This window comes from Lissotriton helveticus, chromosome 1_1, assembly GCF_964261635.1.
Source record: "Lissotriton helveticus chromosome 1_1, aLisHel1.1, whole genome shotgun sequence".
Classification (NCBI taxonomy): Eukaryota; Metazoa; Chordata; class Amphibia; order Caudata; family Salamandridae; genus Lissotriton; species Lissotriton helveticus.
The window spans coordinates 1,349,934,339-1,349,946,932 of NC_136057.1; the positions used below are offsets into that span (position 1 = coordinate 1,349,934,339).

General features: G+C 54.8%; 1 protein-coding gene across 3 annotated transcripts in view; it reads left to right on the forward strand.

Annotated features, from left to right (window-relative positions):
* The window catches only part of CSDC2 (cold shock domain containing C2), a 197,945-nt gene that overhangs the window by 105,273 nt on the left and 80,078 nt on the right, over nucleotides 1–12,594 (forward strand). For all 3 annotated transcript variants that reach the window (XM_078683171.1, XM_078683163.1, XM_078683178.1), the window contains exon 2: nucleotides 11,793–12,025. In XM_078683171.1, the coding sequence (XP_078539297.1) occupies nucleotides 11,850–12,025 (176 nt within the window). In that variant the 5' untranslated portion in view covers nucleotides 11,793–11,849. The remainder of the gene's footprint in view (nucleotides 1–11,792; nucleotides 12,026–12,594) is intronic.

Here is a 12,594-nt window from a genome sequence, read left to right on the forward strand (position 1 = left end):
GGCCACGTACCTCTGTGCCCAAACTGTAATAGAATGCAGATCTGTCAGCACTACCAAAGTGTGCCACAACGCGAGAGATTTGTGGGGCAAGTATGCTTGTGAAAGCCTGTGCTTAGAATCTGTAAACAGTGCAAGCCACAATTCTAAAAAGGCACAGTTAACTAACAGGGCACTGAAACGACAATTTTCAGTTTTATCAGTTACTAATCGGGAGACGGGGAGGGGAAGAACCGACCGGAGACAGATGTACGGTGTGATAAAGGCCGCTTTATTGAGAAACAGGTGCATCCTGACAATATACCACATCCTTGGCCTTTGCCGTACAAAACTAGGCCTAACTAACTATACGTATACCTGTCAAAACCCCTCACCCCCACCCCTAAACAGTTCCCCGCCAACAACATAAACATTAGTACCAAATACCCAAACGCCTGCCTCAACTGTTTCAACACCTGCCATATGTACACTCCCTCCTCCTCTGACAGGAAAACTCATTCCTCCTATCCTACCTCCCCCGTTTAACTAGGAAAAAGCGCCACCCAACATAACTTTCCAGCACCTGCTCCCAGCGACAACACATCCAGCCAAACCTACCTTAGAACGCACCTGCTTCCAACAAAAATCCTTTGGACCCCTCCCGTACCATCATGACCCAGGAAAAAAAACCCTGCTACTCCCCCCTCCCAACCAAAACTACAGGGAGGGTGGGTGGGACAACAATCAACCTGCCCCCCGGCTGCTGGGTCACTGTCCCATGAAATGGTGCACAGTGACCCAAAATGGCCGCTCTTATTGGCACCAGCCCAAAAGAGACCAAATCCCACTGCCCAGCCCAACCAGCTTCGAGCCCTTCCTGTCCCCGTCAATTCCTTCCCCCCACCCTTCCTCCCGGGGCCCCAAAATCCCCGGGGGGGCGAGCCTCCCGCCGGTCGGCCACCCCCCGCAAAGCATCATTGGGGCCCATCGGGAGACGGGGAGGGGAAGAACCGACCGGAGACAGATGTAAGGTGTGATAAAGGCCGCTTTATTGAGAAACAGGTGCATCCTATCAATATACCACATCCTTGGTCTTTGCCGTACAAAACTAGGCTTAACTACCTATACGTATACCTGTCAAAACCCCTCACCCCCACCCCTAAACAGTTCCCCGCCAACAACATAAACATTAGTACCAAATACCCAAACGCCTGCCTCAACTGTTTCAACACCTGCCATATGTACACTCCCTCCCCCTCTGCCAGGAAAACTCATTCCTCCTATCCTACCTCCCCCGTTTAACTAGGAAAAAGCGCCACTCGAAAGCCCCCATACGGCTTTCGACCCCCCCCTAGGACCCCTGCACCTTTGGATACCTGTGCACCCCTACTGCCCGGTCTACTGCCTCTTTCAACTGCACAATATAGAGCTCCATCCCATATCTCGATAAATGCACTCCATCTTCCATAAAAAAGTAGACCGCCCCATACCTCAGCTCCGGGTGCTCCATCCTGCCCACTCCTTCCTTCTCACAAAAAGCCCGCATCTCCCTGTTAATTTTCCTCCGAGTCTTGTCAATTGCCCCAGGTCTCTCCGCCCCCCTCCAACATCTCCTGGGTATGAATTCCGACCAAATGACATAACATCCCGCCCACTGCCTCCTGATCTCCAGCAAATCCCTCTTCATTTGCTTCACCAGTGCCAGTCCCTTACACTGCACTAAATCATTCTCACCCAAGTGGATGACTACCACATCCGGACAGACCCCCTCCCCCCCCCCCCGCACAACATTGTTCAAAACCGGCACCAACTCGTGCCAACGCATGCCCCCTTTACCCCTCCAATGACACCTAAACAACTGCGCGTCCAATTCCAAATTGAGATTCCTGTGTTTCTCCCATTCGGCCCTCTCCGCTCTCTTTACAAAGGAATGGCCCACCACGTATATGCTCATCGCTGCTGCAGCAGGCCCCGCCACCGCACCTGTAAAGACACATATGTGAGCAGCGCGCACAAACTGCAAGTCTATTCCAACACTACCCCCCGCATCCTGACGTATGTCTTATAGCAGTCTGATTTCCAGCGCCCCAGCTTCTTAATCTCCTCCTTCCCCCAACCCTTCCGCGCCGCCTCCGTCGCCGCCCCCGTCGCCGCCCCGATGTGAAATGAATGTGTCCTGAATTCCTTCGGGTCCTCACCCATAGCCCGTAGGGCGTGCCGCAGGACCCACAGCAACTGCGCAGCTGTCACCCGGCCCACATCTCCCCTGCCAAAGACCTCTGCACCGTCCTGCACCCGACCGGCCGCCAGTCTTCTCCCCCATTCCGCCGGACACACCGCCTCCGTTCCCCCTGGACCCAATAGAACCCAAGTACCCTCCCCACGCTGATCAGTCTTGGACCGACGAAGCCGCACCGCAACCTCCCGGCCGCGCAACTCCACCTCCTCCCAGGTCAAACCCGGACGTCCTTTCAAACCTACCAACTCCGACACCCGGAAAGCTCCAAAGAACATCCATGACATCAGCGTGGAAAAAAACACCGTCTCCGCCTGGTCCTTGCATACTACCGGCAAACGGCCCACCAAGCCCTCCAACATTGCCTCCGTAATGGGCCGTCTCCGCCGCGCCTGAGCACCATTCTCCCTTTCACAACCCTCTAAAAGACGCCCCCCCAATTCTCCCGCTGAAGGCGCATAACCCCACCAGAGCTTGCCCATGAGAGCCACCCCTGCCAGTTTTCCTGCTATTGTCACTCTCGCCAGACCGTTGTCCATTAACCCTAGCATGAACTGCACCACCTGTTCCTCACGACGCCACTTGCCGCGCTGCCTTACCGCTCCGCCACGTAGAAACTCCATCCAAGCCTGCTCATAACTCCTCCACGTGGACGCTGCCAGGGACGACCTCACCAACTGAACGACCCGCGCTCTCCCACCAACCACAGCTCCTCCGGCACCCGTATCTTGTCCGCCGCTGCCTCCGTGGCTAGCCCATGGAACCTCCGCCACTGGGAACGAGACAAAGCATCAGCAATGTCATTGTCCACTCCCGGCACCTGTTGAGCCTGGAACAAAATATCATGCTCCAAACACCTCAATACGAAAACGCGCATCAACTTCAGCACTTGGGGCTCCCTTGCAGACTGCCGATTCACCACCTGCACCACCGACATATTGTCCACCCTGAACAAAACACGCTTGTGCACCAACTCTTGCCCCCACACTGTCACAGCCACCACCAACGGGAACAACTCCAGGAAAGCAATGCTCCTACCCCCCGCCTGCCACTGCTCCGGCCATTTCTCCGCGCACCACCTGCCTGCCCAGTAGAGTCCAAAATCTCCGACTCCCGCCGCGTCCGATGACATCGTCACGTCCCACTCCCAGTCTTCCGGGGGCGCCATGGGCACTCCATTGAAACGCCCCAGAAAAGCCAGCCACATGCTCAGGTCCTCCCTCGAGCCCGCCGATAGGCGCACATGATGATGGGGCAGCGTCAACCCGGACAAGGCCAAACCCAGCCGCCGACAAAACGTCCGCCCCGCTCGCACCACTCGGCACGCGAAGTTCAAATGCCCCAGCAACACCTGCACCTCCCGCACCGTCACCTTTCGCCTGGCCAACATGCCCTTCACCAAATCCATCATCACCACCCGCTTTTCCTCCGGTAGGCGTGCTTCCATGGCTGCTGAGTCGAGCTCTATCCCGAGGAACGACAGCACCGTGCTGGGACCTTGCATCTTCTCTGGCGCCAAAGGCACCCCTAGGTAACCCATCAGGTCGGTAAAACTGTCCAGTCGCTGCTGGCAGTCCGTCGAACCGGGCCGTCCCACGAGGAAGAAGTCATCCAGGTAATGCGTTATCGCCTCAGAGCCTGTGCGCCAGGAAAAAACCCACTGCAAGAAGGAGCTGAATCTCTCAAACAAGGCACACGACACGGAGCACCCCATGGGCAGCGCTCTATCGACAAATATGAGACCGTCAAACTGGATCCCCAGCAACTGATGATCCGCCGGATGTACCGGCAGCAACCGGTACGCCGATTTCACATCGCATTTTGCCATGAGCGCCCCCCGCCCCGCCTTCGTCACCAACCTCCTCGCGACGTCCACGGACGAGTACGACACCGACGCCAACTCCGTTGAAATAAAGTCGTTCACCGACGTGCCCTCCGGCCATGAGAGATGCTGAATCAGCCGGAATTGACCCGGTTCCTTTTTCGGGACCACCCCAATTGGTGAAATGATCAAATCCGGCAATGGCGCCTCCTCAAAAGGCCCCGCCATCCTCCCTTCCTTCACCTCCTTGAAAAGCTTCTCCCGGACGATACCCTTGTGTGCGTTCACGGACTTCAGGTTCTCTGCCCATCGAGCGATCCGCGGATCCTCGTAGCCCAACCGGAAACCCTCCCTGAAACCCCGACGCAGCACAGCAGCATCGTCCGCCCGCGGATACGCCTCCAAGAGAGGTTCCAGTCGGTCCAGCCTAACAGGAGTACGAGCCTTTTCCCAGGGTACTCCCCCCCTCCCCCTACCGGGCACGGAGGATGAGTGCTGTCCCTGTGCGGGGCCTCCCCCAAGCCCCCAACAACGTGCCTCCGGGTGGCGTCTCCCGCACGCGGAGCATTCGTGCCGAAAACGGCACACCTGCCTGAGACAAGAGCCTCTGTTGAAGTCCCAGCAGGCCCCAACGCTGGCAGTGCTACCGGCTCCCCCCGCCCCCACCCCCCCACGGGTGGGGCGGGCCGAAAAGGGGGGGGCGCCAGCCCACTGGCCGTGTAGATGGTGCGGCCAAATTTTGCCCCTCTCATCGTCTGTTGGTACAAATCCGCGTCCAACTCTCCCCACTTTGCCTCTGGGTCCGATGCCATGCGCGGCCGAAACTCCTCGTCGTAATGCGACCACGCATTACCCCCGTACGTCACCTGCGCCCGCCGCACAACGTCCATGTACTTGAACAGTGCGACCGCCTTGTCGGGGAACTTTTCGCAGTACACGCTGGCTTAGATCAGGAAAGCCGCCGACCAATTCTCAATGGTAACCGGCACCTTAGGCCGCCTGGCTAACTCCTGCTCTTCCTCCTTCGACCCCTCTTTGGCCATCAACTCCCTGTGGAGCAACTTCAAAATCTCCACATACTCCCCTTTCCAGATCTTCTCCCTGGTCGCCATCGACAAATGCGCCCCCAAGGGCTTCGCCACCCCCATGTATGGCAGCTTCTTGACCGGCACCTCACAGCTCTCCTTCGCTCCGACGCTGGACGCCGCCGACCCGCCGGACGTCGCCGCCTCTCCCGTCCCCGCGCTTGCCGACACCGCTGCACCCGCCGACCCCCCGGACTTCGCCACCTCTCCCGTGCCTGCGCACCCCGACGTCGCTTCACCCGCCGCCTCCGTACACACCCCGGCATCCATCACGTACCTACCCTTCACCAACCTCACCTCATCCCCTCCCCCAGCATCCGTCCCCACTGACACCTGGCAACCGCCATCCCCATCTTCCGCCTGGCCTCCATGAGGCCCGCCCAAGCCACTCCCCGATCCTGCATTGTTCTTACCTGGCGTCAAGGCTGGCGTCCTCACCGGATCCCGCCGCCTAACCAGGTCCACTGGGGGGGGCCGTCACTCGCGGCACCGTCTGCCGGGGGCGTACCTGTAAAACACTGCCAACAACATTACTCGCCTCCCCCTCCCCCTCCCCCTCTGACTCAATCTCGCCATCCCCTTCCACCAATACCCCTCCTGCGTGTACCCTACTCAGACCTGCCTTGTCCCTGCACTCCATCATCAGTGTCCCTAAATCCACATTCCCCCTTCTCCTGTCCTCCGTTTGGTAATTAGAGTAACCTGCCAAATTGCCTCTCCTTCCCCGTCCCCCGGCGCCGTATCGACCCATCGGGAGGGGGGGCGTTGGAGACCTATGGCCCTGCCATCCGCCGTCCGCACGCGCATGCTCCCTCGTTGGAGCGCGACCGCCCGTACTAGGCAGAGCCGGCCCATCCACTCGGCGGGTTGAAGCCGCAAGCTGCTCACCCGAGCCCCTCGACAACTGCTCCTGCCAAGAAAAAAGCGGGGAAGTCCAGCATGCCGGGGCAAATGCACCCCCTTCACCCCCCCAAGCTCCTGGCGCACCCCTCCCCCACGCCGCCGAATGCCCTCCCCGCCGCGCCGGCCGCCCTCCCCACCCCCCCTCTCCCCACTCCCAGCCCCCCGCACCTCCCAGGCCGCCCCACACTCCCCCCCCCTCCCCACCCCCCGCACCACCACAAGCCCCGCACCCCCGCGCCCCACCCCTGTAAACCCCTTCTACCCCCCTTCCTCGTGCCCCCACTCACCGAGACGCCCCCTCCCCTCCCCCAACCACCCTCCACCCTGAAACCCCATGGCACCTCATCTCCCGTGCCCCGCCCCCCACCTACACCTGCCACTCCCCCTCCCCGCCCCGCACCCCTCCTCCCTCCCCGCGGCGACACCGGCCCACTAGGCCCCACCATGTCCTCCTCAGACGACGACCCCCATTCCAGCCTGCTCTCAGCTCCTTCCCCTGCCCCCTTCCCCTCCTCCGATTCCTCAATCAACAGCGGCGAGCCCCCCACTCCTCCCCCTTGCCCCCCCCTCCTCCCCCTCCCCATCTGCGCCCCCTGCTGCCCCCCCCTCCTCCCCCTCGCCCCCTCCGGGCCTATGGGCACACTCGCAGCATCCTCTCTTCCCCCGAGCACCCCCCTCTAGCACACCTTGTCCTTGGCCCCCGTTGCCCCCCCCCCAACCTGGCACCTGGCACTCCTTCTCGACTTAACCTGCTCAGGCCCCTTCCCCCTCGAAGACCCTCCCGCCGGCCTCTCGCTCGTCCCCCCCGCCCCCCCGCTCCTTCCACGAACTTAAGCGGAGCCTTCCCCCGGCCGCTGCGCTTCTTACCCGCTCCCCCTCCCCGCTTCGGCGCACCCACCGCCCGCTGGCCGCCACCACGCTCCGCTCCTCCCTGCGCCGCTCCTCCCCTCGTCCCCGCCTCCTCCTCCCGCGCGAACGCGGCAGCTCACAAGCCGCCACTGCCGCCGCGGCGCCATCAGCAGCGCGCCGCGGTGGCCTTACCATTACATCGCCCCTCAGCAGGTCCGTCCTGCCGGCTTCTCCCAAGAGGCGGAGCGCCTCACGGACGCGGGGATCCGCCATCACCGCCGCCATAAGACCAGGTACTGTCTCTCGCGCCGCCCTCACCGCCGCTTCCAAGTCCTCCGCTCCGCCACACGATCACCGCACACGCCGACAACTCCTTCCGTCCCACTACTCACGCCTCAATTTACAATATTCACCTGCTAAACCACCCGAAACGACCACGACAAACTACCAAGGCCGCAATTTACAACAACAATTAACCTGCCCCCCGGCTGCTGGGTCACTGTCCCATGAAATGGTGCACAGTTACCCAAAATGGCCGCTCTTATTGGCACCAGCCCAAAAGAGACCAAATCCCACTGCCCAGCCCAACCAGCTTCGAGCCCTTCCTGTCCCCCGTCAATTCCTTCCCCCCCACCCTTCCTCCCGGGGCCCCAAAATCCCCGGGGGGGCGAGCCTCCCGCCGGTCGGCCACCCCCCGCAAAGCCCCATTCTAAAAAGGCACAGTTAACTAACAGGGCACTGAAACGACAATTTTCAGTTTTATCAGTTACAACTGTCTGCTTCCTGTTGCCTGCATACAATCGCTAAAATTATCCGAGGTGCACTTCCTTGCTCCAAAGATAGTACCAGAGAGTTGAAGTCCATCCAGGATTACATACATGCCAACATTTTAGGACAGGGACGTGGGAGATTTAAAATAAAAAATCGGGAGAATGAAAATTCCCCATTGACTTCTATTGTAAAAAATGCACTTTCAGGCAGGAGAGACACATAAAATAAAGCCATTTTTGGCTTGAAAAATCGGTAGTCTCCCGCCGGAATCGGGTCTATTGGCATGTATGCAGGATGTTTCCGATTACTCAGAATTTTGGTTTTGCTCACTAGCTATGCCACTCAGCCGTTTAACCCTTACACATCTTCCTTATGTCCAGTAATCATATGTTGCTCTTACCCAGCTCCCATCCTTGTCGCCATTGTTACATTTGAAGGTGCGTAAGGAGACTCAGAAGGCAGGCAAATACAGGTACGTTATTAAGGTACAAAAGTTACAAGTAAGGGAACCCCACTGGGAGCTAGAATGTTACATGCTCCACCCCCAGCTATAGACACCAACTCCACTGACAAGGATAGAACACTCTACCAAAATGAGATCACACAACTTAACATTCCAAACCAGGCAAGATTAGAGGACACGCCAGGCTAAAACACAAGACTAAAACACAAGACTAAATACCGCCATGCCCCACTAGCGGCTAAACTGCACAAAGTGAAGTAAGAAATTCTACGATCCATTCTGGGTCCTCTGCTCGCAAATGATGTGATCCTATAATAATGTAGGCCTCATACAGGGCACACATGACATTTGAGTTGCCGCGAAGTTCACTATGGCATTGTCATCAGGGCGGGGGTGGGAAGAAGGAATGTTTCTAAGTTCTTGTTTAAAAACTATCACTTTGAATATGTACCTCTCAATGCTGTGATATGATTTGATGTACTAAGATGACACACTTCCGCCTGTAAAATAAATGCACTTTTTTTTTTCATTTTGAAGGGACTTTATCATATTTTTTCACGGTTTGCTTCATGATTTACATGCCAAATATGTTCAAGGTTTCGCTTTTGCATGTGCTATTGGAGCCTTGGCTCGGCTCTGTCTCCGCTCCCCCTTTTAATAACGTTGGCTCGTCCCACCTGTAGTCACTTGGAGTTGTCCGGACAATTCGCTTTTTTTTAGTGAAGGTGGCAGAGTCTGAAGCCGTAAAAATGAGAAGGTCGCGATTTTCGAATCAGAAGTGAACACCCCATGGTTTGTGAAGGAACATTCTAAAGACCGCAAACAAGTGGCCAGCCGATGGTGCACTCCTGAAAATGATTATGAGAGGTACACAGACCTCCCTTCAAGAGGTTCTGGCTTGCACTTCTTTCTCCCGGCGAAGTAAAACTATAATCATGTTATGAGGGGTACACAGTCATCCCTTCAAGAGGTTCTGGCTTTCACTTCTTTCCCCGGCGGAGTAAAACTAGAATCACGTTATGAGGAGGGTACACCGACCTCAGTTCAAGAGGTTCTGGCTTTCACTTCTTTCCCCGGCGGAGTAAAACTAGAATCACGTTATGAGGAGGGTACACAGACCTCCGTTCAAGAGGTTCTGGCTTGCAATTCTTTCCCCGGCGGAGTAAAACTAGAATTACTTTGAGGGGTACATGGTCTTCATTTCAAGAGGTTTTGGCTTGCACTTATATTCCCCGGGCGGAGTAAAACTAGAATCACGTTATGAGAAGTACACAGACATCCATACAAGAGGTTCTGGCTTGCACTTCTTTCTCCCGGACGGAGTAAATCTATAATCACGTTATGAGGGGTACACAGTCATCCCTTCAAGACGTTCTGGCTTGCACTTCTTTTCCCCGGCGGAGTAAAACTAGAATCACGTTATGAGGAGGGTATAAGGATCTCCCTTCAAGAGGTTCTTGCTTGCACTTCTGTAGTATCCTCAGGTTGTATATATATGTTCCTTTACTCCTCTGCATCTAGCTGCTCAGTCAGTGTGAGTGTTCCTGTTTGAATGTTAGTGCGAGTGGAATGCTTGGGTGCATGAGTGTTGTCAGTTGAGGATGGGCTGAGCAGCTAGGAGGCTGCTCCTGGTGGGGCTTATTGTATCTACATCTAAGAGCTTAATAAACTACATCTAATTCTACCTGGCCATGTCTACAGCATCTACTGGTGACTCCTGAACATATGGGACCAGCTCACTAATTTGCATGAGCTCGTGAGGTGGCACGTGAGACGGCGCGGCAGAGCTGACTCGCGCATGGTTTTAAGTCAATAGAGCCAATTCAGTTGATAAATATAAAAAGAGTAAGGCCGTGACAGAAAGATTACTCCAACCAGCTCAGTGTGCAAAGTTATGCAATGTCAGACCTACAAGAGGTAACCACTGACGCAGGGCAGTGCGACTGGTGCGACCGCACTGGGCACTGACCTGCAAAGGGGGGGCAGCGCTGTGGTTGAGACATAACTTACGATTGAAAGGCACCTGCTTCAGAGTTCCATGTACGTCCAGCTTTTAGGCATAATAAAAATGCTAAGCTAACTCTTGTGATTATCGCTTCTGATAGAGAGAGAGAAAAATCGAGTTTTGTCTGGTGGCAGTTTTGACTCGCCATAAATTAGCCCAGAGGGTTAATATGCCTGCTGTAAAAACAGATCTGCATTTTTGTGGATAGCTGAGTGGATTAGTAAAACCAGCCTCCACCAGTGCTTTAAAACAAATGAAATGTATGTGAGAGAGGGGCTATGGAGAGATGAGGGACACTTTTGCCAGGTGGTAGAGAAGGAATCCGATGTGTCGGTCATGGGGGGCGCCAGAAAACCTTGTTGCACTGGACGCCACCAGCGCTTTAAAAAAAGACGACTGTGGATAGAAGGCACCCTTTATATCCGAGAAGCTGGCACAAGGTCACAACACTTGTGGGTTTTCAGTTACTCAGCACTTGTTCAAAGTCTCCTCGCCTATCAGCTTGCGAGGTCATCCCGTCTGTCCGTTTTCACTTACCTAGTACTTGCACAAAGTCACATCAAAGCCCGACGCTATAGAGCGTTGGCAAAGCCAATAAGAATACGTCTCAAAGGCTAGATCTATTGGCTTTTGCCAATGCTTGTTTCAGTTACCCAATACTTGTACGAGATCTCAGAAGCAGTCTCTTTTGAATATCTCGGTGCCTGCTCAACGCTTCATTAAATCCGCATGGATTGTTGTTGTCTGTTTCCCATGCCTTGCTCAAGATCGCACAGCCAGTTTGACACTAGGTCACACGGCCTGTCAGCTGTGATTTACTCTGAGCTTGCTCAAGGTCACGTAGCCTGGCCATTTTTAGTTACACGTAGGCGGGTCAGGGTCACACACTACACAGTGTTCTCTTACTGCATGTTAAAAGTCACACATTTTATGCACAGCTTGTTGAAGTTTAGAACTCTTGTCATTTTTCAGTTTCTAAGATTGCTTACAGTCACTCGTCCGTTACTTTGAACTTGCTCAAGGTCACAATAACTGGCAGTTGCACAGGGTTTTGCAGCCAATTCCTTCAGAGTTACTCAAGCTTACAGAAGGTTACACAGTCTGCCAATTGTAAGTTACTCTCAACTTATTCTGCCACTTGCCATGCATTATTTAGTAGGTTTCAGTTAACTAGAGATCGTAAATCTTCCTTCGAGGCTAATCTGAAGAAAGTATCAGCTGTCAGAGTTTACAATGTATGGAGAGGTGGGGCGAGGCCATCAGGCATTCATAGGCACACAGAGCCACCACCTCATCTCCTCATCTAGGGGCCAGCCTACCATCCACAATGTGCATGTCTGCATCAACTGGGAATGGTGTTTAGCGAGTAAACATTTTGGTTTAAGTTAAGTTCTGACTTAGGAAGAAATAAGTCCTAACATAACTTGTAGATTTCCAAAGAGAGCTGTTCCTGAGGCTGGCACGTTGCACCTGAAGACATGAGTACTGATCTTGGCTCTTGCACTTGACTTTAGGTTGTGATCGTGGGAAAATAAGATGCTTGAAAATGGAATAGATACCAGTATTAAATGACGTATATCTACTTCACATGTGTACCTATTTCCCATGTGTCTTGGTTCATTTGATTTGTTTTCAGACCGCTTTTTCGGGCCTATTCAAGATTCCTTCTTTTGTATTCCTAGGTGGCAGCGTGATATTTGACAGCAGCCGCCTCCCTGGTTTCGTGGATAACCTGAACCATGTCTTCAAACCCGACGACTCCCACCTCCCAGCAGCCGGTGCACTCTCCCAAGTCCCCCATCTCGCCCTCCTTCCCTTTCCACAGGGAAGGGAGTCGCCTGTGGGAGAGGGGCCACCTACACTTCGGGGACTTGCCGAGCCCTCTTCCTACCAAGAGGAACCGGACGTACTCTGCGTAAGTAACAGGATTAAAAGTTCAGTTTACATGATTGCTTTCACGCGATTAACACAAATTTCACATGCATGTCACAAAATCATCACTTGTAGTACAGGTATAATGATGAAGTGAGAAAGAGGTAAACATGCATGTTGATTGCACTGCCGTGGCAGTGGAGTGCCTTGTTATATTTTTTTACAGCTCCGAAAATGGACTGTCTAGGGGTTGGAACTTGGGACAAACAGGTTAGTCCGGGGTGAAGTGCTCCCGGCAGGCATCTTCGAAAAACTTTTTTGGGGGAGGTTTGAGCTATGGTTATTGCAGGACTGGGTGTGTTGCAAGTGTCTCGGCCTTTATGGGGATGCTGAGGGTTCGCATGCCTACGTGGTAACCAGGGGAGTCTATATTGTCTCGGGTGCCTTGGGGGATCTCAAGCTGTGGGTCACCTCTCCGGGCCTTAATGGCAGCCGACAGTGGCAGTGGTTGCTGGGCGTTGACCATGTGTTGACGGAATTGGTGTAGTAACGCGGCCCATTCTGTGGATATGTGGTGTCTGCACTCTCCCCGCACCTCCGCGTATCTAATTG